Here is a 26,980-nt window from a genome sequence, read left to right as displayed (position 1 = left end):
CCCCACCCATCTCTTTCAGTGGGTGAGTGTCCCAGCATCTGAACTCATGGTCACTTTTTTTTCTAAGAGGTTGTCTTCTTTAATGAGTACTTATTCGCTCTGTGTTTGAGGGTGGAGGTGATGTGAGTGTGTGTTTAAATGAGGCCTAGGCAGTAAAATTCAGTTTTGGTGTTTAGTTCTATGATTTTTGACAAACTCATGTAACTATCTCCATAACCAAGATATAGAACAGATCCACCACTCCAAAATACTTCCCATGCCCATTGGTAGTCCATGTTGCAGTAGTTCCTTCCTTTCCATTGCTGAGTAGTATTCTATTGTGTGACTACCTCACCATTTGCTTGTTAATTCCCCACTGGAGGGACATTTGGGTTGTTTCTAGTCTTTGTCTGTTATGAATAAAGTTGCTGGAGACATTTGTGTACAGGTTTTTGTATGGACATAAGCTTTCATTTCTCTCATGTACACACATAGGAGTGGGGTTGCTGGGTCCAATGGTAGTGCAGTTTAACTGCATGAGAGACCACCAGCGTCTTCTGCAAAGTAGCTGTGCATTTTGCATTCCCACCCTCTGTGTGTGAGAGCTCTGGCTGATCTCCATCCTTGCCAGCACTTGACATTGTTAGTTTTCTTTAGTTCGGCCATTCACGCTTCCTCATAACTGTGAGGTGGTCATGGTCATTCTGAGAAGGATAGTTTGTCTCTTTGGAATAGCAGTTTGCAAACTCTTATACCAAGGTTTCCACTGTGGATCAGTTTGCTCTGCCAGGAAGGTGAGGCCGGTGGCCCTGACTCTCCCCACAGGCACATTCCCCTCTCCCTCCTTGCAGCCCCTTCTCTCCTTGGGGGTTGAGAGGAGGAACTTCTGCTGGCCACATTCTCCCCTGCATCTGTAGCTTTTCTGCACCGGGCAGGGCAGTGCTGGCACGCCATGTCCCTGCATGCGCCTCCATTGCGTCAGGGATGGCTGTTTGCAGAATAGCTCATCTTCTCCCTCCCTGCCTTTTCCCCCTTAGGCCTACATACAGATCACTTTTGTGGAGCCCTACTTTGATGAGTATGAGATGAAAGACAGGGTCACATACTTTGAGAAGAATTTCGACCTCCGGAGGTTCATGTACACCACCCCGTTCACCCTGGAGGGGCGGCCTCGGGGAGAGCTGCATGAGCAGTACAGAAGGAACACAGTCCTGACCACTATGCACGCCTTCCCCTACATCAAGACCAGGATCAGCGTCATCCAGAAGGAGGAGGTAATGCACCCAAGGGATTGGCCACTACTGGATGAGTGGGCTGGGTGGCCTCCCAGGAGGACCCACAAACCTTCACAGTGGATTGGACTGAAAACAAGGAGGGATGCACTTGAAATATGATTATATGGTTGTCCTTTCACTCTCATGGTGCCAGAAAATCCCATTTAGGCAGCTACATATTTTATAGCACTATTATATTAAATATTTAATATTTTAAAGTTATGTCTTTAGTATAAGTATGTTTATGTATTTAATTATAATATTTAATATATATTTTAATTATAAACTTGTACAACATATGTTTTTACATTTTATATATTTTATATAAAATTTTTCTATATTTCAAAGCTTAGAGGTGATTCAAGCATAGTTGTGCTGTTAATTATTGGAGACGGGACCTGCACGTGGGCAGCCCCAGTGAGTCGGTGGTGTGCTGTGGGAAGGGGCCATGTAAGGTAGACTAGCTTCTCGTCCCAGCTTCCTCCTGTGACTTTGAACAAGCTACATATCTTCAGTTTCTTTATCTATGCATTAGCAGGAAAGACCTCTAAGTACAACACTATACTCATCTTATTAATAAAAGGACTGATCAAGAAGGTCTCTCAAACCACAGAATTGTTCAAAATTCTACACACCATAAACAACTTATTATTCTTTAAAACACATACATATACACTTACTTGTCATCCTTTTTATGCAGGGCCACAGACTACTCTGTGACTATGGGTTTGCTGATCACAATTCAGCATTTTGTTTTATAAACCACGCCCATAATGCTTTGTCCATGATTTTCAGTTTTGCTTTGTGTAAGCAGAGTGAGAGCTTAAAGATCCTTGTTAAACAATTTGAGAGCAGAAGCCTTCTGGATTTTTATTTTTTTCTCCCCTAGACTTTCACAGTGGTCTTGTGCACACCTAATATGACAGGAATTTTTATAGCAACTCACTTTCATAATGTCTTGTCCAAGCATTTGGCTTCGTTTTCATAGAAACAACTTTTTCCTTCCACACCCATAGTTCGTCAGTTTCTCCATTATCTAATTAGATTGGGTCATTAAAATAACAAGTATAACAGGTATAATCAAGTTGATGAACAAACACAGATGAATTGTGGTGAATATACACCTCTTCAGGCAGAAGCAGAAATAGCTGAGCTAAATGGAGAGTCGTCCACCAAGTAGTGTTCAGCCGTCAGGGTGTGGGTTTCACAGAAGTCAAAGAAAGCCTGAAGCGGTGACTCAGTCAGGAGGAGGTGGGTTTAGAAGCCATCTGCTGTACTTCCTATACTTCTTGCTTTGGACTTTTGAATACTGAGACATTCTAGGCATAACACAGATATAAACTCATGGTGCCCAAAACCATTTCAAAACCTTTTCTTTTCTTTTCTTCATTCCTGCCTTCCTTTCCTTTCTTTCCTTCCTTTCCTTTCGTTCTTCCTTTTTTTCTCTCTGCATCTCTGTCTCTCTCTCTCTCTCTCCTTTTCATTTTTGAGACAGGATCTCCCTCTGTTGCCCCAGAGTGCAGTGGCATGAACATGGCTCACTGCAGCCTTGACCTCCTGGGCTCAAGCAATTTTCCTACCTCAGCCTCCTGTGTAGCTGGGACTACAGGCTTGTGCCACCATGCCCAGCTAATTAAAAATATATATAGATATATATTTTGTAGAGACAGGGGTCTCACTTTGTTGCTCAAGCTGGTCTCAAACTCTTGGCCTCAAACAATCCTCCTGCCTCAGCCTCCCAAGGTGCTAGGATTACAAGTGTGAGCCACTGCACCAGCCTGAACTTTTCTTAGCCTTCCTTAGTTCCCCAACAACCTCAATAACCTCAACAACAGTTCTCAGCTGTTTGCTAGGGCTACAGAACAAAGTACCATAGACTGGGTGACTTAAACAACTGAAATTTACTGTCTGCACAATTCTAGAGGCTAGAAGTTTGAAATCAAGGTGCCGGCAGTGTTGGTGCCTTCTGAGGGCTGTGAGGAAAGGGTGTATTCCAGGCCTCTCTCCCTAACCTGTGGACAGCCCTCTTCTGCCTGTGTCTCTTCACATCATCTTCCCTCTGTGTTTGTGTCCAGATTTCCTCTTCTCATAAGGACCCTAGTCATATTGGACTAGGGCTTACCCTGCTGGCCTCATTTTAACTTGATTGCCTCTGTAAAGACCCTATCTCCAAATAAGGTCACATTCTGAGGTACTGAAGGTTAGGACTTCAACATGTAAATTTTGGGGGAACACAATTCAACCTATAAAATTCAGAAAAGACTCTACCCCAAACCAGCAGAACTTAGCAAATAGATTGATTGACCCTTAAAAGAATTCCATTTACTGGAAATTCACCCTCAGTTGGAGAAGGCACAGGTGATATCAAAAGCTTGTGTTATGATGGGGGAGAAAATCTTGAGTGCTGTGCTTCTAATATAGCCTTCTGCATTGTAAGTTGAGTAACATGAGGCTGTGTGCAGTGGCTCATGCCTGTAATCCCAGCACTTTGGGAGGCCGAGGCGGGGGGATTGCCTAAGGTTGGGAGTTTGAGACCAGCCTGACCAACATAGAGAAACCCGGTCTCTACTAAAAATAAAAAATTATCTGGGTGTGGTGGGGCATGCCTGTAATCACAGCTACTTGGGAGGCTGAGGCAGGAGAATTGCTTCAACCCTGGAGGCGGAGGTTGCAGTGAGCCAAGATCACACCATTGCAGTCCAGCCTAGACCACAAGAGCAAAACTCCATCTCAAATAAATAAATACATAAGTAAATAAGTTGAGTAACTTGCTCAATAATAGGAAAGGCAACCTGACAGGGTAGAAAAAACATGGACTTTGAATATAGACATACTTGTGATCAAATTATGACCTCCTCCCTTACTACCTGTGGCATTTTGTGGAACTTAACCTTACAAATCCCCCTTTGACTGTAAAATGGAGAGTATAAAGAGGTTGTTGAAAGGAATAAATGATAAATGTATGTAAAGTTCCTGGAACATAAGAAATCAAGAAATGTTAGGCCCATCTTTCTTTTTAACCTGTTAAGAGTATTTTAAATTACTCTGAAAGTCTTTCCCTAGCTGCCTCTTCAAATTCAGGTGGCCTCTCTGTCATAGCTCCAGGCTTGTCCATAGCTTATGAGACCAGACAGTGACTTCCCTGTGTTTATGTCTCATGTTCAGTTTGTTTTGACACCAATTGAAGTTGCCATTGAAGACATGAAGAAGAAGACCCTGCAGTTAGCGGTTGCCATTAACCAAGAGCCGCCTGATCCAAAGATGCTTCAGATGGTGCTTCAAGGCTCTGTGGGAGCTACTGTAAATCAGGTAAGCAAAACCAGAGGGTGGCGGCTCCTCTGGTTCTTATTATTTGGGTTGTCATTATACGTCTGCACCCTCCTTCCTTGGGGTTGATGAGGACTTTAATCCATAGACAAACACAGAGATGTTCCTATACTTAGCCTGAACACTTCTAAGGTTTAGAAGACTTTTGGGAGACCCTCTTCCCTTTTACCCCAGGTAAAAAAGAAATTCTAGAGATGAGTGGACCAGGTTTTAAGGAGTACCACTTTCTCAGAGCAGTCTCCACTTCGGGGCCAAACCTGACAATATGACGCAAATCTGGAGTCATGTTGAAGAACGCTTAGTCATGACCAATTCATGCAGAGTAATTGCAGGGCTGGAGACTCACCTACGAATGCCTATAGGAGAGAAGGAAAAGGACCTAGAACATCCAAATCTTGGGTCAGTCAGCCGATCAACCCAGCAAGCCAAGGACCTTGACAACCAGGAATGACCTGGGACCTGACTTCTTAGGCCACTTCAGACAAGACTAGGTCTTCTGATCAGACTTATTAGAACCCTGACTCCCAAGTTCAGCGTGGTGCTCAATCCGTCTCAGATGGAGGGAGATACCAGCCTGATACCTCTGTCCAGCGGGCCTCCTTAATTCACGTCTAGATCTGTTCTTGTCCATACTTCCACGCCAGATATTCAGTGGGCATCATGAGTCTTTTCTCATTCAGCATAATTGGATTTCCCCACAAAAACTCTGAGTGTACTTGACATCAAGGGAGCAGAAATAGAGAAGAGAAATGCCTATTACATTCCCAAGATCAGGAAGAAAAAATGAGGAAACGTTTGCTTCGTAAGTGTCAATCCTTTCATAAAATGGAAGACTTTCCAAACCCACAACCATGGTCTATCTGTATACTATGGATATCTCTGACTCAATCCAGCAGTTATGCAAAATGATGTTTGCCATGAGGGCAACTAGATAAGTGAACAAAAATGAATAGATGAAGGCAATCCTGATTTTTAGAAAAGCAACTCAAAGCACATACCATTTGATGTAGTTGTATTATAGTTATATATGACTGAAAATCTATTATTAGTAGTATTTGATTAATAAAATAATATTTGGCGCCAGGCTCAGTGGCTCATGCCTATAATCCCAGCACAATGGGAGGCCAAGGTGGGTGAAACACTTGAAGTCAGGAGTTTGAGACCAGCCTGGCCAACATGGTGAAACCCCATCTCTACTAAAAATACAAAAATTAGCCAGTGTGGTGGCAGGTGCTTGTAGTCCCAGTACTTGGGAGGCTGAGGCAGGAGAATTGCTTGAACCCAGGAGGTGGAGGTTGCAGTGAGCTGAGATTATGCCACTGAACTCCAGCCTGGGTGACAGAGTAAGACTCTGTCTCAAAAACAACAACAACAATAAAAAAGAAAATAAACTTGGGCTGTGTGCGGTGGCACACCCCTGTAATCCCAGCAATTTGGGAGGCTGAGGTGGGTGGACCACTTGAGGCCAGGAGTTCAAGACCAGCCTGGGCAATGTGGCAAAATCCCATTGCTACAAAAATGCAAAAATAGCCAGGTAGAGTGGCACACACCTGTAGTCTCAGCTACTTGGGAGGCTGACATGGGAAGATCACTTGAGCCTGGGAAGTGGAGGCTGCAGTGAGCAGAGATCATGCCACTGCTCTCCAGCCTGGGTGATAGAGCGAGACCCTGTCTAAAAAACAAAAACAGAAAACACACACACAGGGAAAATACATTTATACTTCTGAGTATTCTTCTAAAACTTCAGACTCCTAAGAAATCAAAATTTCCTGAGATGTCCAAGACCTTCCTTGTTTTTTTGTTGTTGTTGTTGTTTATTTCAAACCAACTACAAAATTAAATGTTCAAACTAAAAAGTCACTCCAGTATTTTCTCCCAAGCAATTTAATTTCATATATATATATGTAATTTTTTTTTTCCACCAGGGACCACTGGAAGTAGCCCAAGTGTTCTTGGCTGAAATTCCTGCTGATCCAAAACTCTATCGACATCACAACAAGTTGAGGTTATGCTTTAAGGAATTCATCATGAGGTAAGAAGGAAAATGGCTGAGAATTTCAGTAGAGCAGTGGTTCTCAAAGTGCAGTCTTAGACCAGCAGCTTCAGCATCACCTGAGAACTTGCTAGAAAGACAAAGTCTCAGGCACCCTCCAGACCTGCTGAATTGGAATCTCTGGAGGTGTGGCTCAGCAATGTGCATTTTAACAAGCCCTCCAGGTGACCCTGATGCACGCTGAAGTTTGAGGACAACTGCACTAGAGCAAGACTACTTGAACTACTAATGAGTAACTAACATGTAAGCTCTAAAACGCCTTTGTGGCTGGCATCCCGTGTGCCTCACACTCACTTGTTGTAAAATAAGTATCATCATCTTCCTCATTTTACAAAAGAGGAATTGGAGGTTCAAAGAGAGGAGATAATTTTACTTAAGGTCACACAGACAGTTGGCAGCAGAGCTGAGCTCAAACCCGGTCTTCTGAATCCAAATAGTCCACATGTCCATCAGTGTGCTGATATTCCACTGATGGACTAGAGTCCCAGAGGTTCTTTGCATTGGCAGTCATTGTAATGTTACAAATCTTATAATATCTTATTTTTAGAAACTTAAAAATATACACTGTCTCAAACTGAGAGAGGCAAGTTCTATAACCGGGCTTTTCAAAGGTACTATCCTGTGACAGTTCCCCATGTCAGACAAGTCTCATCTCTGTTCCTAAATTCTGCAGTGGAGCTGGTTTCAAGAGCAGTCAGTTAGGAACTGGGTCTTTGGTCAAAGTCTTGTAATTTATTGCAATATAGACAGATATATTGGGTCTCCTATGGCCCTAAAAAAATGAGTATGAAGGATGTGATGGCATTTCACCTATAAGAGAAAAGGACTTCAGAAAAATGTGTACCAATATTTCCTTTATTCAAAACTTTAGAGAAGAATATTAGGTATAGGAATACCTTCACTTGGCAGATGGGGATAAAGGAGACTAAAAGTTAAAGTTTGCTAAATTCAGTGAAAACTCATGAAAATGCTAGCATTTGTGAGGTTAGAGATACCTTCTCCTTCACAGGCTTTCGTGAGAGGTCCGCAATTTTGCTACATATGCACGAGACACACTGTACCCTGCAGTGAATCACAGCCGCTTGGTAATAGGATGTTTGTGTGGCTTCGTGTGTTTGTATTTTTGCATGTGTGTGAACATACTCACAGATTATCTTGATTAATGTTTTGATATTTGAATTGTTTCCTGTATTTAACAACAATTCTGACAGAAAAAGTAGTTGTTGTTGTTGTTGTTTTAGTACATAATACATATCTTTTAAAAGGCTAGAAAAATATTTGGGGAATTATTTTATTTTATTATTTCATTTTGAGACAAGGTCTCACTCTGTTGCCCAGGCTGGAGTGCAGTGGTGTAATCTCGGCTCACTGCGACCTCCACTTCCCAGGCTCAAGAGATTCTCCTCCCTGAGTCTCCCAAGTAGCTGGGACTACAGACGTGTGCCACCACACCTGGCTAATTTTTGTATTTTTAGTTGAAATGGGGTTTCACCATGTTGGCCAGGCTGATCTTGAACTCCTGACCTCAAATGATCCACCTGCCTCGGTCTCCCAAAGTGCTGGGATTACAGGCATAAACCACCGTGCCCGGCCCTATTTTTTATTTTTTGTGGAGACAGGGTCTCACTATGCCGTCTAGGCTGGTCTTGAACTCCTGGGCTCAGAGATTGGGGCCTTAAATAATTTTTTTCATATATTTTTATTTAAAATTCATTATGGTTGAAGGCTTCCAAAGTTGACAATGCCCCAGGACCTCTAAAAGGACCTGTGAAATGTTTAAAGAGCACTCACTATATTCCAGGCATGATATTACTTATGGGAATACAGAGATCTGGCTTGTTCCTCTGTTCTTAATGACAGGACATAGCTCTGCACGGCTGAATAACACAGTGCAGCATATGCACAGAACTTTAAGAATGACTAACTACAGGACCATAGAGATCAGAAAAGAGAAATCGGTTTCAGGCTGGAGCGTTTGTGGGAGGCGTTACGGAAAAACACCACTTAAATCTTGTCTTGACTATATACGTGGAAGAAAGGCGCTAGCGGGGAAGAGGGAGCCAGGACAGTGGCCCTGCCTGATCCACGGTATCACTTTCAGCTGCTTTAGTTACCCATGGTTTAAAAGTATTACTTACAATATGATATTCTGAGCGAGAGAGAGACCATTCACATAACTTCTATTTCAGTATATTGTTATAATAGTTGTTATTCTCTTACTCTATCTAATTTGTAAGTCAAGCTTTATCATAGGTATGTATGTACAGAAAAACAACGTAATATATGTAGGGTTCGGTGCCATCCGCAGTTTCAGGCATCCCCTGGGGGTCTTGGGACCTATCCCCGAGGATGAGGAGGACTAGGTACCAATGAGTGGACCAGAAGGACCACGAGACTCTGTCGGGAATGTCTCTGATGCACCAGGCTCCTGTAAGTGCAGCTGGAGCAACATGTTCTCACGAGCATGCTAGGACAAGGCGGGAAGATTGGAAATATGATAATATCACTAAATGAGGCTCTGAATAGAATTTAAATGTAGAAGAAACCTTGTCAAGAGAGTGATTTTCATTTACTTCAGTTTGCCTCTATTTTTTCTACTGGTTATAAATCTTGCAATCCAGTATCTCATGGGTACCATCCTTTCCATGACGCCACCTAGGTAAAATGTACTTACAAAATCTCTACTAAACATGCATTTCTCATTAGCTCCCAGCCCCGGGAACAGTTATTCCAAAAAGAACCAGGGCCCAGTAAAACGAGTCTCAGGCAAGAGATACAGGAGGAAATGGACTTTCCTAGGGTTGGTCCTTTAACAAAGTCATGCATTAGAGTTTCAATAATGATGCTATCATTCTCCCCAGATGGCCTGCAGAAACGCTGGATTTTCAAAATCAAATTCACCATTTTAAATGTTGTTCTCCTGCCTTTTTAATGGTGATTCCACAAGGGAACCAGTCCCACCTTTCTCCCCACTGGCTGGGCTGCTGCATTGTTCTAGCAATGCTAGGAGACTGTCCGTGCTTCCCTAACTTCACTGTTCTTACAAATCACCTGAGGATTTGTCAAAATGCAGATTTTGGCCTGATGCAGTGGCTCTGCCTCTAATCCCAGCACTTTGGGAGGCTGAGGTGGGAGGATTGCTTGAGCCCAGGAGTTCAGGACCAGCCTGGGCAACATGGCAAAACTCTGTCTCTTTAAAAAAATACAAAAAATACAAAAATTTAGCCAGGCGTGGTAGTGGTGTGCGCCTGTAGTCCCAGCTACTCGAGAGGCTGAGGTGGGAGGATAGCTTGAGCCCGAGGAGGTCAAGGCTGCAATGAGCCGTGATCGAGCCACTGCACTCCAGCCTGGGTGACAGAGAAAGACTCTGACTCAAAAAAAGAAAAAGAAAAATGCAGATTCTGATTCAGTAGGTCTGGGGTGGGTCCTGAAGCACTGCGTTTCTAAGAGGCCCCCAGGTGATGCTGCTGCTGCTACACTGGACCAAACTTTGAGTGGAGAGCCTGCAAAGATTGCTTAATTTCCTCCCTTTCACATTTCTCCCTGTTACCTCTCCCTCCTTCCCTAAGGGCTTAATCTCTTAGGCCATCCTTATCATGATTTACCTCTTTTGCCTTCTGCTTCCTCCCAAAAAAAAATAAATAAATAATAAAATAAAATAAAATTTTAATGGCAAAAAAAAGAAGTTGTAAATCTCAATAAAATTATGTGAGAACAAAAAAAAAAAAAGCAAACATGCTCAAACTGCTGCACCTTGAACCAACTATAGACGTCAGTTCATCCATTCATCCAGCAATTATTGAGCTCCTACTTTGTGCCAGGCACTGTGCTACATATGTGGAAGGATGAAGTCCCAATACCAGTGGGACGAGGCTACAGGCAAAACAGTACTGCTGCTCGTGATTCATCTCTATGTGCAGACACAACAGTTGGCCTGCCCTCCACTTCATTCTACAGAGGTCAGAAGTCGTGGGTGAGAGTTTGCTGATGGTGCACAACTGTGTAAATTTACTAAAACTCATCAAACTCTACACATAAAATGGATGAATGTTACGGTATGTAAATCATACCCTGAATACGGATAGTAGATGAGGTGCCTCTGTTGCTTAATTGCTTCTCAAGTCCAATCTGGAAGTTACAGCTTTTAATGAATAGAGTAACTATTTTTTCACATTGTTTGTACTGGTGTGTTTTCTCCTCCGCTCTGCTAACAGACAGCAGAGGTGACGCAGAAGTGGAAAATGTTTGGGGCTTCAACAGCTCTCAGGTTTCCCCTTTAGTAAGCTCCAGCTTCTCAGCAGACTTGGGCTGTAGATCAATAAGCCCAGATTTCCAAGGTGACCATAAATGTGTCTGTTGCTGAGAGCTAATAGCGGAAACGTTTGCTTGCCAGGTCCACTGCATCTAGTGCCACCACTGGGCAGCGACCTTTCTGACTCAGCTGTAGTGGAAGCAGAAACAGCCATAAAGAATCCTGGCAGCCTGACTTGCTGCAGCCAGCACTCATCCAGCCGGTCCTGCAACTCTTCAAACTGTTACCAAGCTGGGACCTCAATCAGCTTCTGTCTTTTCCTGCAATAATGAAAAACATCTCGGGTTCAGAAGCCAAGACAGAGAGATACAATGTTCTATCTTCCTCTTCTGCTTCCCCAAACACCCCGACCATTTAGGTTTTTACATTTTCTTCTTTATACTTACCTGGACTTTCTCATTCCTATAAAGACTAAGTGATGTTAAATTTGTTTTTAATTTAAATAAAAGATAGTAGTACTCATTGGCACCAGCTACAGCTTGCCTTTAAGAGAAGTAGTTTCAGATACACCCTGAAAGGGTTCTGCAGCATATATGTGGTCATAGGCTCAGAAAACAGGCTGTTGAGTGGTGGTGCTTTTAAACTGGAGCTGGGGTCTATGAAAAGGAAGGAGAAGGAATTTGAGTAGCCGAAGGACAACCGAATGTGTAGAGTGTAGGTGGAAACAGAAGCAGCAGTTTTAACTTGAGACCAAGGCCATATGCCTGGCTTATAGCTGGCAATGAGGAAATGGCTTTCCTAGGCAGTATATGTGGCGTTGGGGTTGGGAATATGGGCACTCAAGCCAGATTGCCTGAGTTCAGATCCCATTCTGCCTTAACTAGATGTGTGACCTTGAGAAGTTACCTACCCTCGGTTTCCCCAGATGTAAAATGGGAATAATAATTGTAACTATCGGGCGGGGTGCGGTGGCTCATGCTTGTAATCCCAGCACTTTGGGAGGCCGAGGCGGGCGGATCACGAGGTCAGGAGATCGAGACCACGGTGAAACCCCGTCCCTACTAAAAATACAAAAAAAAAAAAAATTAGCCAGGCGTGGTAGCGGGCACCTGTAGTCCCAGCTACTCGGAAAGGCTGAAGCAGGAGAATGGCGTGAACCTGGGAGGCAGAGCTTGTAGTGAGCCGAGATTGCGCCACTGCCCTCCAGCCTGGGCGACAGAGCGAGACTCCGTCTCAAAAAAAAAAATTAATTAAAAAAATAATAATAATAATTGTAACTATCCCTTGCAGTTAGTGTCAGAATAAAATGAGTTAATACATGGAACTTAGAATAAGACTCCGTACATACTAAGGGATCAAAAAGTGTAACATTGTTCAGTGGGCCAAATAGGGAACTGATGGATTTGAGTGGGAAATACAGAATTAATCTGACTTAAATACAGAGATTGTCTATCCATGATTTGTCTGTGTCTATAAAGTTTGAATCATAAGACACAGTGATGCTGATGAGACATGGCCTGGGAGCAGCAGGATTCTGGGTTTATATCCAGCTGTGCTGTCCCACAGGCATGTGACTGGACAGGGCACTTCACCTCTTTGCATGTTAGTTTTATCAACTATGAAATAAAGAGACTAGAATACAGCATCTCTAATAGTTTGTCATTCTCATATTGTACAGATAGTTCATTTACTGAGACTGGGTCTGTCAGGCATAATACCACCACCATGTGCTCTGGCTTCAGCTATGTGCAGGGACTGTTCTGAACATTTGATATGTTTCAACTAATTTAATCTTTACATTAATTTACGAGGTAGGCTCTTACCACCCTCACATCACAGATGAAGAAACTATGACATGGAGAGGTTAAGTAGCTTGTTTGAGGTTGCAAAGCCAGTAAGTAGCAAAGCGGGATTCAGAGTTGAGCACTCTGGCTCGAGTCCATCCTCTTAATTGCCCTGCTGAGCTGTTCCCTCTAGTGACTATATTCAGTTGCTAGTAACAGAAGTAAGAGTAGCTTAAATAAGACATTTATTTCTCTCTCACATTAAATAAGATTGGAGGTAGTCAATGTCGAGCTGTGCAGTGGCCTCGTAAAGTCGTCAGAGACCCTGGTTCTTTTCCAGTCCTTTGCCGTGCCATCCTGGTTATAGTGCACCCGTTCTTGTGGTCATGATGTGGTTGCTAGGGCTCCAGCCATCATGAGCACATCTAGGCAAGTCAGGAGTAGAAATGAGGAAAGAGCAAAAAGATAGGCCCCTTTCCCAGTGACTTCACCTATATTATCACTTCACCTACCTGCATGGGAGGCTAGGAAATGTAAGTTTGCGGGTGGCCACACTGCCTGGAGTTCTGCTAGCAGGGAAGAAAGAATGGACATTGAGAAAACAACTAACAAATGTTTGTCTGCCACTTTGAGGAACCGACGTATGGGCTGTGCTGAAAAAGGGGGGCCGAGGCTGGGTACAGTGGCCACGCCTGTAATCCCAGCACTTTGGGAGGCTGAGGAGGGCGGATCACTTGAGCTCACAAGTTCGAGACCAGCCTGGGCAACATGGCAAAACCTCGTCTTTACAAAAAATACAAAAAATTTAGCTGGGTTTAGTGGCGTGCCTGTAGTTCCAACTGCGCGGGAGGCTGAGGTGGGAGGATCACTTGAGCCCAGGAGGCAGAGGTTGCAGTGAGCTGAGATCATGCCACTGCATTCCACCCTGCATGACAGAATGAGGTCCTCTCTCTAAAAAAGGAGGGGGTACCAAGAAATACAGAGGGGGTGAGGGCAGCATGACTACTCCCTCTGTAGGAGACCTTAACTCTATATGTGGAGGCCCCAAAATGGTACTGTCATCAAAAGCCAGGAATGCTTTTCTGGAGGCGTAACTTCCTGCCCTTTCGAATCCCTATCAATCTGGTTTCTGTAGGACTGTGATTGCTGGAAAACCCCAGGCGTATTTGTTCTAAGAAAATACTGTGTTCAGTGAATTTCCCGAGAAAGGGAGCATCAGAGGATGTGAGGGAAGTCTGGAATGGTTGTATCACTAAGTGAGAGCAGCACAGATGTTTGTGGACCTATTGAGAATGTTACAGAAAAGACCATTTTTAAAAAGTTGTTTGCAGTGTCATTGTATGATCTTGTGTACATTTTCCAAGAGATATGGCTATTCTCTAGGAGGGATATTTAGCCCATGGCCTTCTTTAGCTTAGGGATTTAAATTAACATAGTAGAAATCGTTTCAATTTTAATCAAATAACCTAGAGAATATAACCCAAATGACTGAAAGGAAGAAATGTAGAAAAAGTATATAAAATAATTTTATGCGCTATAAAAGTTTAAAGACATAAAGTAATATTACTACATAAAATCTAATTTTTTACTCCAGCTATTAATATATTTTTCTTTATAAAACACCACATTTATTAATTGCTATGTAACAAACTACCTCACAATTTGGTGGCTTAAAACAAAATTTAATTATTATGCATGTGGTACATAATAATTTTTGCTTTCGTCATTTCTACTCCTGATACTTGCCTAGGATGTGGTCGTGATGGCTGGGGCCCTAGCAGGTGTATTGTGGCAGTGAGAATGGTTTTGCTGTAACTTGGGTATGGCTGGGCTCAGCTAAGCCGTTTTTGCTTGGAGTCTCTCAGTTGCACTGAGACAGTGGCTAGGACTTGAATTACCTGAATGCTTCCTCACTCATGTCTGGCGTCTGGGCTGAGAATACGCAAACAGCAGGGGCTCCTCCTCTCTCTAACTCTCCTTCTCTCCACGTGGTCTCTCCTGCATGACAGCTTTAGGGTAACTAGACTTGTCACAGGATGGTTCAGAACTCCCATAGTACAGAGAGAGAGAGACAGAGGCCATATTACCTTTTATTAGCCAGTTACACAGTACCACCTCCACCACATCCTATTCATCGTGGCTGTCACAAAGAACCACCCACCTCTTGATGGGGGTATGGGCAAGGTTCTAGGAGAGCACATTCTTGTGGCCATTTTTAGAAAATACAATCTGCTACACTCCAGAAGCATCAGTCTGCCTTATATCATAGCTTCTGATTTAATTCTCCCAGCAACCCTAGGAGATTATATGAGCTTATTATCCCCATTTTCCAGATGAGAAAATTGAAGATTTTTATGGTTAAGTCATCCTGCTAATGAGTAGCAGCTTGTTTCAACCCCAGTTGTCTGCATATAACACATTTAACTCAGTCAAGGGTACATGGTAAGCAATCAGAATGTGTTAGCTAGCTACTACTACTTCTGCAAACAAAGACTAAGGAGAGTTTAGTTAATTTCACCAAAGTTGTCAGAAGACGTCCCCAAATTAGCTGTTAGCTTTGGCAGGCCTCATCCCACCTCCTGTAGTCTGCCAGTGTTATAAACTTGGGCCTTGAAGTCGTCCTGAAACTGATATTATTTTACACATGGTTGTACTTGTAACCGTTAGTTAAGAAGCAATAAAAAAAAATAATAAGGGGTGATATAGATTTCTCAGGATTCAAAGGCCATATGCCTTCCCTTCTATTTCTTCCCTAAAACCTTTAATTCATAACCTTAGGTATCCTCTAATTTGCTTCAATTAATGACAAACATAAAAGATAGGTGAAAATCCAGTTAAGGGAGTTTTTTCAGATTCTGTGTGAGTTAAATCGAGTCCTTCTTCTATAGCAGGCTAATTCCATGATGAAGCTGTGGTCATAAGTTTACTTTTGCCTAGGCAGGTAGCTTTTCCTCGCCACATGCCATCCTCTTCCTCTTTAACTGTCATCCTGAAAATGTGTTCAGTGTTAAGAGGATTTGATAACAATGTCTGGGTATCTCCATAACAGCCCAAATCTAGTACCACTATTAGGAAAATAATGTAAGCCATCTTGATCACCCACATCTTATTCATTTGAAGGATAATATAATTATTACTAATTATTGCATGTTAGGTAACATACAGCCATTATTCTGTCCCTTTAAGGTTTATTGATTTGTACGTTCCCTTGGGTAGAAGAGTACAAAACAAAAGGCAAAACTTTATCATGTTTAAACAACATGATTTTCTTCTTTGGTGTGTACCATACTGTGTAGGAGACAGGGAAAACACCAGGTTTAATGGTCCACAAGCCAGATAACCATGATGAGTTCTAAAGATTTTCTCTGTCTTTAATGGTCTGCAGTTTTGCCATGAGAAGGCTGGATATAAATCTTTTATTGTTCATTAGAGGATTTATATCTCTCTTCAACTCTAGACAATTACCAGCTGTTATCTCTTTAAATATTGCCTCCCTCTCATTTTCCATTCCCTTGGAGATTCTATTAGATGTGGGCTGGATCTTCCTTATATCTCTATGTTTCCTAACCAATTTTTTCATATTTTTTATTTTTTAAATCTCATTGGTGATTTCCTTGGATCTGTCATACATTTACTTCTCCAATTATGTCTAGTCTATTATTTAACCTTTAACCTTTCCATTGAGGTTTTTGTCTTTTAGCAACTGCAATTTTTTTTTTTTTTTTTTTTTTTTTTTTGGTGAGACAAGGTCTGGTTCTGTCACCCAGGCTGGAGTGCAGTGGCATGATCTTGGCTCACTGCAACCCCCACCTCCCAGGCTCAAGCCATCCTCCCATCTCAGCCTCCCAAATAGCTGGGACTGCAGGCACCTGCCACCATACCCAGCTAATTTTTATATTTTTTGTAGAGATGGGGTTTTGCCATGTTGCCCAGTCTAGTCTTTAACTTGTGAGCTCAGGCAATCCACCCACCTTAGCTTCCCAAAGTGCTGGGATTACAGGCATGAGGCACCACACCCAGCCTAGTGACTGCATTTTTCTTTTTTCTAGAAGTTCTGTTTGGTCCTTTTCTGAACTTTTCCTGGTCTCTTTTTTCATATTCCCTGTTTATTTGTTTTTATCATGGATTTTATACCTTTTATTTATTTTCTTCTTTTTTTTTTCTAGTTACATGGTTACATAGGATTTTATACATTTTATTACCTCTCTATATTAACTTTGGTTTTTTACATTGTTTTATTATCTCTAATTCTTATTGGACTAATTCTTTTGTTTGATGCATCTGTTAGTTTTCCCTCTTGGTGGTTGGTTTCCTCATATGGTTTGTAATTTTTTATTGTGAGCTTATCTTTGCGGGGAGTGGCCCATATGCCCTGATTGAGAATGTGTTCCTCCAGAACAACTTTATGCTGGTTTGTCTGAGCCCTAGCAATTTCAGTAACCTTGGACTGGCTTTTAAGTTATTTCTCACCTTGAAGCACATACAGTCAAGGAATGTACATTTGTAACCATGTGTGGTGCAAGCCTAGAATTTCCATTTCTCAAGATGACTTTCTTTCCCATGAATGGCCCTAAGCTGACAGCGAGTTTCCATTCTGCCTCTCTGGACATCTTGCAGCATTTTTCTAAACCCTCTTTCATAGATGGGATAGCTTTTCGAGGCTCTGGGCGATATGCAGGTGGCATATCCAGAATCTCCCTTTGCCCTGGCCAAGGCCACATCACTAATCTTGTGTGAGCTTTGAAGCCCCTTCCCCTTAGCCCGTAAAGCTATATGCAGTCCTAAAATCTTAATAGGAAGTCCTGCTGACAGCTGCCTGACCACCAGCTCCTGCGGTTGCTCTGGCTTTGGTTTTTCTCTTTCTTTCTGGCACCTGGTGTTCCCGTTTCTCTTTCAACAAGTTGTTGCTCTGCTTTCCCAGCACTTCCATGTGTGTGTCGCAGGAGGGGGCTGAATGCCATCTGCTCTGTCTGCATGTTGCTGTAAATCACAGGGAGTTTTTGGTAAGTGTAACAGCTTCCATTCTGCAGTGTGTCTTGAGTCTGACTCTGAGATCCGTCACTTCCTCACAGCGTTATCTTGGACAAGCCTCCTAACATTTCTGAGTTTCAGGAACAAAATAGAGATAAATGCTGACTTTTTAGGGTTGTTGGGAAAATTAAACAGACAATACATGTAAAACTTCTTGAAACTTCTTCTGGCACAGAGAACTCAGAGGTTCTCAATTCTGGCTAGGTTGGCTTCAGTATCCCCTGGGCAACTTTTTAAAATTAGACATTTCTAGCCGGGCGCGGTGGCTCACGCCTGTAATCCCAGCACTTTGGGAGGCTGAGGCGGGTGGATCACGAGGTCAGGAGATCGAGACCACGGTGAAACCCCGTCTCTACTAAAAATACAAAAAAATTAGCCGGGCGTGGTGGCGGGCGCCTGTAGTCCCAGCTACTCGGAGAGGCTGAGGCAGGAGAATGGCGTGAACCCGGGAGGCGGAGCTTGCAGTGAGCCGAGATTGCGCCACTGCACTCCAGCCTGGGTGACAGAGCAAGACTCCGTCTCAAAAAAAAAAATAAAAATAAAAATAAAATTAGACATTTCTGGGCCAGAAGCAATGGCCCACACTTGTAGTCCCAGCTACCCAGGAGGCTGAGGTAGGAGGATCACTGGAGCCCATGAGATCGAAGTTTGCCATGAGCCGTGATCACGCCACTGCACTCCAGCCTGGGTGACAGAGTGAGCCCCATCTCAAAAAATAATAAAATAAGGTTAAAACAAACAAACAAACACAGAGATTTGTGGGTGCTACCCCTCAGCAGTTATGATTCGTTAAGTCTGAGATAGATCCCAGAAATCTGCATTTTGAAAAGCTCCACAGGTAATCTCTTTATGTCACCCAGTTTGAAAACGCTCTTAAAGTTACTCGAAAAATCGTAAGTAATTTCATTGTTCTCAGATTTCTAAGCACTTCAAAGTCATTTATTTCTCCCACACTGATATTTTCATCTCAGATGTGGTGAAGCCGTAGAGAAAAACAAGCGTCTCATCACGGCAGACCAGAGGGAATATCAGCAGGAACTCAGAAAGAACTATAACAAGCTAAAAGAGAACCTCAGGCCAATGATCGAGCGGAAAATTCCAGAACTGTACAAGCCAATATTCAGAGTTGAGAGTCAAAAGAGGTAAGAACAGGGCAGAGGAGGCCTCTTCCTGGGGGATAAAGGGCAGCGCATGGGGCCTAGCACCTTGGGGCATGCTCTGCTGTACTTGGGGAGCTGCAGAACCTCCAAAGGGTGGAAGAGGGTCCCGCAATCAGAGAGGCTACCAGAGCGTGATTCATTCTGTCTCTGTCCTCCCCATCCCTGCTCCTTGACCTCTCCCAGACACCTTGGTGTTGGTCTTGTGCCAGGGTATTCCCAGGGCTGAATGATGGCCTGTGTTGGTTTTTTGTTTGGTTGGTTGGTTTGTATGTTTGTTTTGGCACAGTATGAAGGGGTCGCAGACCTTTCACTTATTATTTGCTGAGTTCTCCATGACTGATGTCCGTTTCTACTGGGTGATCCACCCCCAACCCTTTCTAAAAGGCTAATTGATCTTTCTTGCTTCTGTGCGCTCTTTCCCTCTCCTCCCTCTCTTTTCTTAATTTCAGGGACTCCTTCCACAGATCTAGTTTCAGGAAATGTGAAACCCAGTTGTCACAGGGCAGCTAAGAAAAGCCATCTTCATGTGTGGAGACTGTGGCCCTGCAACCCTGGAGAAGGATTCGCTGGTACTTAAAAAATGGGACATTTGCCACCCAGGACTGACTGTACACTCCCTGACCAGCCAGCACTCTGGAAGCTTTGGGATCCCAGGAACCATGGAATTATACCCAAATGGACTCTGACCAGATTTTTGCCATAATGGGGGGCAGCGGGATGGAGGATGGGTACTCAGGCATGACTGCATATTTATTAAAGTGTGTTTTTCCACAATGTACCAAACGAGGCGTAAGAAGCTTCTCCTGCTGACTGGCCAATCACTGCCCATCTGAGAGATGATTTCCTCTGGCTTATATTTGAATTTATTGGAGTAACTCAAATTGCCTGAGGAAAAATGGAAAAATTATCCACCAGTCGACTCAAACTGAATTTCACTCTTTATAGGAAGGGAGGGCAAAGTTGTAGGAGTATGAAACATGTTCAATAAATCTGCAAAGGGAAGCCTTACAACAATTCTAAAAATCATCATGGTTGGAATTTTGAGAGGAGATTATTTGTGAACTTGTTGCCCTTTTGGTAATGGTGGACTAATTGTTGTATAGTTATTTTTGTTTTATTATTACTGTTATGTTAATTTAACATGCATTTATAGAAGAATACATTCAAAGCACTGATGTAGGAGATACACGGTACTTGGAGCAGTCAGCCAAAAATCACTGATACTGCTTTCACTTAAATGGAATTCTCCGATAATGCTTTGCTTTTTCTCTTATGTCACTGTTGTGTACTATCTATTTTTCTCCTCTCTGGGACCAAGTTTCTTTTTATAAAGCAATAATATCTCTGTTTTCATTTCAGAAGACTGTGCTGTCTGTCAGCATACGTAGATCAGCTACAAAATATATTCAACTTTGACTTCTTTTGACAATGGACTTTAGGAAAAAGAGGAACAAAGACATTATTTGAGAATTAAACTATATATTTTTAATATGACTGACCTTGACTGATAATAAAGATGTAATAAGAATTGCAAGCTAAATGTTTCTCTTTGCAACTCATGTTTTGTGCTTTGTTTTGTTGACCAACTCGTAATGTTTTGTAAAGCACTTCAGAGAGAAGACAGATGCATCATCCTAGCCTCCATCAAATAACACTATCCAAGGTGGCACCTCTTCTGCAATGTTTAACCCTGCTAGTCATGAACGATGACTTAGTTCGGATATTTCAGAACTTTTCGTTTATATCATCAGGTATGCATGAATTTATAATCTGAAAGAGAACTTAAAAATAATAATTAAAACTTACCAATTTAAGTGCTAAACTTTTTATTTTTTAGGTATTTGGGGAAGAACTCTTTTTAAAGTATATTATACACCTAACTGCTTTTTAAAATGAGTACACATGACATAATTTAAATCATATGTATTTCCCTACTCTTTGGGAGACACTGTGTTGAGGCCAAGGTCAAAAAACATTGTCACTGCCCTCCAAATCATCTCTGTTCCATGAGGAAGATCATATACATGTGTAGTAGCCACAGTACAAAACAGACTAGAACACAGCCCATAGCATGTAACCTTTTCCTGACTAACTCAAGGATAGGCCAACACCTATTGTTAGATTCTGCCCTAAAACAATAAGGGTTAGATGCTAAGTTATATAGTCCTGGACCTTAACTCAAATAGCCGTAATAACCCTAGTAACCTAGAATATTCCTGATTAAATATCCCCTGCTTTTAGATACCTGTTGTCCATTTGGGTTTGTTTTTTAGTCTCTTTTGTACCACAGTGGATACATTTGCTTCATGAGTGCAGGAATCATGTTCACTGCTGCATTCTTATCCCCTAGCCCTGCACCAAACACACAAAAGATACCCAATAAATATTTGTTGATTCACCAAATGAATGAATGATAAGTAGGCCTGCTTCAAGAAGTGCACTACCAATAAGAATGTAATGCAAGCCACATATGTAATTTTAAAAATTCTAGTAGCCATATTAAAAATAATAATAGGCCAAGTACAGTGGCTCATACCTGTAATACCAGCAATTTGGAAGACCAAGGTGGGCAGATCATTTGAGCCCAACAGTTTGAGACCAGCCTGGGCAACATGGCTAAACCCCATCTCTACCAAAAAAAATAAAAATTAACAGCCGGGCGCGGTGGCTCACGCTTGTAATCCCAGCACTTTGGGAGGCTGAGGCAGGTGGATCACGAGGTCAGGAGATCGAGACCACGGTGAAACCACGCCTCTACTAAAAATACAGAAAATCAGCCGGGCGTGGTGGCGGGCACCTGTAGTCCCAGCTACTCAGAGAGGCTGAGGCAGGAGAATGGCATGAACCCGGGAGGTAGAGCTTGCAGTGAGCCGAGATCGTGCCACTGCACTCCAGCGTGGGCGACAGAGCGAGACTCCGTCTCAAAAAAATAAAAAAATAAAATAAAAATTAACCAAGTGTGGTGGCATGTGCCTGTAGTCCCAGGTACTCGGGAGGCTAAGGTAGGAGGATCCCTTGAGCCCAGAAGGTTGAGGCTGCGGTGAGCCATGATCGTGTCGCTGCACTCCAGCCTGGGTGACAGAGTGAGACCGACCCTGTCTCAAAAAAATAATCAGCATCATAAAAAGAAACCAGCAAAATTAACTTTACTAGTATATTTAACCCAATAGATATAAAATATTATTTCAATATACTTCCACTATAAAAAATTATTTTACAGTCTTTTTTTTCCATATTAAGTCTTTAAAAATCTGATGTGTAATTTGTACTTACAGCACATTGCAGTTAGGACTGGCCACATTTTAAGTGCTCAATAGCCACATGGGGCTACTGGCTACCATATTGGATGGTGCCATTCTAGAAGCTTTCAGCTTTTCTAACTTGATGCCTCTGATTTGTGGGCTCCGAATATAGATAACCAAAGAAGTGGGAATAGTGTCTAAAGTAAGAATGACAGGGTATGATTGAGAGCCCCATGAGCTTACCTAGGAGAGAAACTTGTGGGGTTGGAGAATAAGGATTTGTCAATATTGGCTCTAGCTGTTCACACTCTTTCTGGGCTAACGCCCAGATCGTTTCTCAGCTGCAGATAGTTAAGTGGGGACATGGCTGCACTTTTTAAAGTGATGGCACAAAAAAAGATATTGAACGTTGGTCCTCTGATTATATACTCTAAATATGCAGTTAGAAAAGAAGCCTTTTAAGAATCTCTAAGAGTAAAGCAAATTAGTACCTTTGTTTCCTGAAAATGGGAGAAACTTGATATGCCACGACAGCCCTCTTCATTTTATTTGGAAAACTCTTCTATGAAAGCTTATTAGAGGAAATCTTCTGATTAGCTTCATGCCTCCCCTCCTTCAGCAAGGTCAAGGGTGCAGTTGTCACTATCACATAAGAGCCTCATGAAAATTAAACATAAATATACTGCACAGATCTGATTGGGTTTGTCATGCCACACATTGTTTTAAATTCCATAATTCTATAAAGAGTGCTTTCTATGACAATAGATCTGTTTTCAAAAAAAAAAAACAAAATTTAGAGTTGTCATTGGTAATTGTGGTTGCAAGTATGCTTTCAAAGACCAGAAACCTTTGTTTTGCTTTGAATGGTTTTTTTTTTTCTTTTTGAGATGGACTCTCACTCTGTTGCCCAGGCTGGAGTGCAGTGGCACGATCTCGGCTCACTGCAAGCTCTGCCTCCCGGGTTCACGCCATTCTCCTGCCTCAACCTCCCAAGTAGCTGGGACTACAGGCACTTGCCACCACGCCCAGCTAATTTTTTATATTTTTTAGTAGAGACAGGGTTTCACCGTGTTGGCCAGGATGGTCACAATCTCCTGACCTCGTGATCCACCCGCCTTGGTTTCCCAAAGTGCTGGGATTACAGGCGTGAGCCACCGCGCCCGGCCTTGAATGCATTTTTAAATGCTTGGTCTCTCAAATGCTGTAAAACTATTACTGATTATGTATCATTTTGCAAACAAACAAACCTAAAGGTTATAAATATATTATTAGAATTCAGGGTATGGCTGGGGTATGAACATCCTGTATATTCTTTTTTGTGCTTAAAGCAATTCTTCCCATTGCCTTAGATAGGTAGGGTTCAACTGGCAATCTTTTTAAATAAATGATAGAAAACCAAACTCAAACTGGCATTTTTAAAGGAGATGGTAGAGTTTAGTAGTTCACTTAGCAGAATAATTCAGAGATAGCATTGATTCAGACCCAGCTTGATTCAAGATCATATCCTAAGTCCATTTTCCATCTCTGCTTCCTCTTGGTTGGCACTCACCCTCAGGCTTTCAGCAGTGTTCCCTGGAAATTCTGGGCTCATGCATCATGGCAATAGCAGCACTGATCCCAGACCACAATTCCCCACAAACAAGAGAGCTTCTATGTCCCAGAATTCCCAGTAGAATTCCTTGGGTTCACTCTGATTAGAACGGCTCATGCTAACTGACGTTCTTCCCTCAAGCTACAAGTTGGGTAAATACTGAAACCATATGGCTGACAATGGGGGGACTGGGAGTTCCCTGGAGAATCAAGAAGGGGAAAGACAGTTAAACCACAAGGCTCACTACAGGAGGTTTTGCTTTAAACCAGATGCAGTCAGAAGAAATTTATGTAGAGGCAAATATTACAATCTAATTCATATAATATTCACCATCACTGGCCTTGTAGGACCATCCCCAGTAGAGGATTTGCAATACATGAAGAAGGAAGACTTGGGGTTTATATCCTGAAGAAGAGTGGGGACTGGAATAGATGGGTGGGGGGAGGGAATGTCTTGCTGTACCAGTAATTCATTTTCTGGAGTGTCTTACCAAAAATGGTGCAAATGACCAGGAATCAGAACTAGAGAGCTGGATGGAGTTGGGGGGCGGGAGTAGGAGAAAAATGAAGGCAACAGAAAAATAGAATATAATTACGTTTCAACAGAAAAAGCTAAGCATCAAAATTTTGTCTTTTCTCATCATTGTATCCCCAGTACCTGGCCCAAAGTGGGTATTCAATGAATGTTTATAAGTAACCAAAGCAATGAATGAAGGTAACCATCAGTGATGACGTCTGCCAGACTGCACCTTTTCTGTAGCTCTAAGGTAAAAGCAGCTCCTAAAGGAAATTAGACAACAGGGATCACTTGGTCCCAGAGGAATGACTTTCCATTCACTCTTGACTTTTCCCATTATTAATGCACGGGCAAAATTTAAGAGAATTTTTCCCCTTTCTACTGCTTTCCCTCAAACCTAGACGATAGCTTCAATATTGTTATTATTATTATTATATTTTTGAGACAGAGTCTCACTCTGTTGCCCAGGCTGGAGTACAGTGGCACCATCTCCACTCACTGCAACCTCCGCCTCCCTGGTTCAAGCAATTCTCCTGCCTCAGCTTCCTGAATAGCTGGGATTACAGGCATCCACCACCACGCCTGACTAATTTTTGTATTTTTAGTAGAGACGGGGTTTTACCATGTTGGCCAGGCTGGTCTCAAACTCCTGACCTCAGGTGATCTGCCTGCCTCAGTCTCCCAAAGTGCTGGGATTACAGATGTGAGCCAAGCTTCAATATTCTTAAACCCAACCTCACACAGCCTGATTTAAAAACTAAATTTCTGCTGGGCGCAGTGGCTCACACCTGTAATCCCAGCACTTTGGGAGGCCGAGGCGGGCGCATCACGAGGTCAGGAGATTGAGACCATCCTGGCTAACACGGTGAAACCCCGTCTCTACTAAAAATGCAAAAATAAAAAAATTAGCCAGGTGTGGTGGCAGGCACCTGTAGTCCCAGCTACTCAGGAGGCTGAGGCAGGAGAATGGCGCAAACTCGGGAGGCGGAGGTTGCAGTGAGCCCAGATGGCGCCACTGCACTCCAGCCTGGGCAACAGGGCGAGACTCCATCTCAAAAAAATAAAAATAAAAATAAAAAACTAAATTTCTGGCCAGGCACAGTGGCTCATGCCTGTAATCCCAACCCTTTGGAAGGCCAAGGCTGGCAGTTCGCCTGAGCCCAGGAGGTCGAGACTAGTCTGGCAAACATGTCAAAACCCCGTTTCTACAAAAAATACAAAAATTACCTAGGTATGGTGGTGCCCACCTGTAGTCTCAGCTACTTGGGGGGCTGAGGCATGAATCCGGGAGCTCAAGGCTACAGTGAACTATGATTACGTCACTGCACTCCAGCTTGGGCAACAGAGTGAGACCCTGTCTCAAAAACCAAAACAAAACTAAATTTCTGATAATCACTAAGTTTTTAATTATGAAATTACTGGAGGAAATGCAGCATCGCGTTGCTTGAAAACCATTTGGAGGGCCGTGCACATTCCTGATCCCTAAGTCCTTGATGCTGCACCCATCTTGAGGAGCAGTGCTCTCTCTGGACCGATGTGACTGAATCCAACCCAGTTCCTACTTGATTTTTGTGGCAGTAGCTTGGCAGCTAGTTTTTACCTTGACTGTTTTTACCACATATTAGGAGATGGCAAATTACTGGTAGCAAGGATAAAGGAGTGATTTTCAAGGCATTACAGCTCTAAAAAACAATCGAGAAATTGGCTCCTTCATCACTTCCTTAATGCAATGACATCACGACACTGATGAACAAATTGTTCTGTTATCCAACAAGATTATCAGGGTTATTAGTGAGATAATAAAAAAGTACGTGTGACTGCCAAAAGTCTCCAGACCAAGGACCAGAAGACCTGGTTTCTTATTCTTTCACTTTCTAGTCCTGCAACTCTGGCGAAGTTACTATACTGCTCTGAGCTTCAGGGTTTTTTCACTGTGAAAGAGGGTGCGAGTTCCTCCAATACTTCCAATCTATTGAGTAAACCCAATGAGATAATGCATGGGAACATGTTTTGGAAACTCAAAAGTGCTGCCCAAAATGTAAGGTAACATTATTTACAATTGACACTCCCAGAAAATTTAGCCAACATCCCCACACATTGCATCCGCTTCTGACAACATTAACCAAAATCAGGCCAAAGGTGCAGGCAGGACAGAGGCCTGACTTACCAGAAAATAACTGTCTGGTCTATTCCACTTGTAGTGCCAGTTTACATTGTCTGGCGAGAGCCAACTACCAGAGCCTCAGGGTAGAAGAAAGAAAGGGTATCAGTGGAACTGAGAGGGTATACAGTGGCGCCTGGAAACCCAACCTCGCCAGGCTTCCCTGTCTCATGTGTGCAGCCTGTTTGCAGTGCATTCCTCTGGAAGGTAAATACACGGAGTCCCGCAGCCCACCTGTGTCCACCTAGCCTGTAAGTGCCCCCTGAGGGTATCAAAGCACGCGGACTTCCACTTGAAACAAAGCCACTGGGCGGCAAGTTTCCCCGTTAACAACAACGAAGAAAGAGAGGACTTGGCAGCTATGACGGATCTGCAATAATTAAACTGACGTTGCTGTTTAGAAGCCTGGGGGTTGCCTGCAGCCTCCCAGGCTCCACTCCATCGGCTCCAACTCTGCAGGCTGGCGGTGAATGTCTCTAGATGCATATTAAGCAAAAAGTTTCTACAGAGGATCGCGTGGAACCCAGCAGTTGATTAAGAATCTCAATGGCCCTAATCCACCGAGAATTGAATTAAGGGCTCCCCAGCAAACGCAGCGCTTTAAATGGAG

At 42.9% G+C, this 26,980-nt stretch overlaps 1 protein-coding gene across 4 annotated transcripts in view; it reads left to right on the top strand.

The window, feature by feature from the left end:
• The window catches only part of DOCK8 (dedicator of cytokinesis 8), a 241,650-nt gene extending 221,250 nt beyond the window's left edge, over nt 1–20,400 (top strand). For all 4 annotated transcript variants that reach the window (XM_055294375.2, XM_055294377.2, XM_063609923.1 and 1 more), the window contains 5 exons: nt 1,017–1,253; nt 4,419–4,562; nt 6,506–6,612; nt 18,672–18,842; nt 19,310–20,400. In XM_055294375.2, the coding sequence (XP_055150350.1) occupies nt 1,017–1,253; nt 4,419–4,562; nt 6,506–6,612; nt 18,672–18,842; nt 19,310–19,370 (720 nt within the window). In that variant the 3' untranslated portion in view covers nt 19,371–20,400. The remainder of the gene's footprint in view (nt 1–1,016; nt 1,254–4,418; nt 4,563–6,505; nt 6,613–18,671; nt 18,843–19,309) is intronic.
• The last annotated feature ends 6,580 nt before the right edge of the window (nt 20,401–26,980 follow it).

This window comes from Symphalangus syndactylus, chromosome 9 (assembly GCF_028878055.3).
Source record: "Symphalangus syndactylus isolate Jambi chromosome 9, NHGRI_mSymSyn1-v2.1_pri, whole genome shotgun sequence".
Classification (NCBI taxonomy): domain Eukaryota; kingdom Metazoa; phylum Chordata; class Mammalia; order Primates; family Hylobatidae; genus Symphalangus; species Symphalangus syndactylus.
This window is presented reverse-complemented; position numbering and strand designations above follow the sequence as displayed.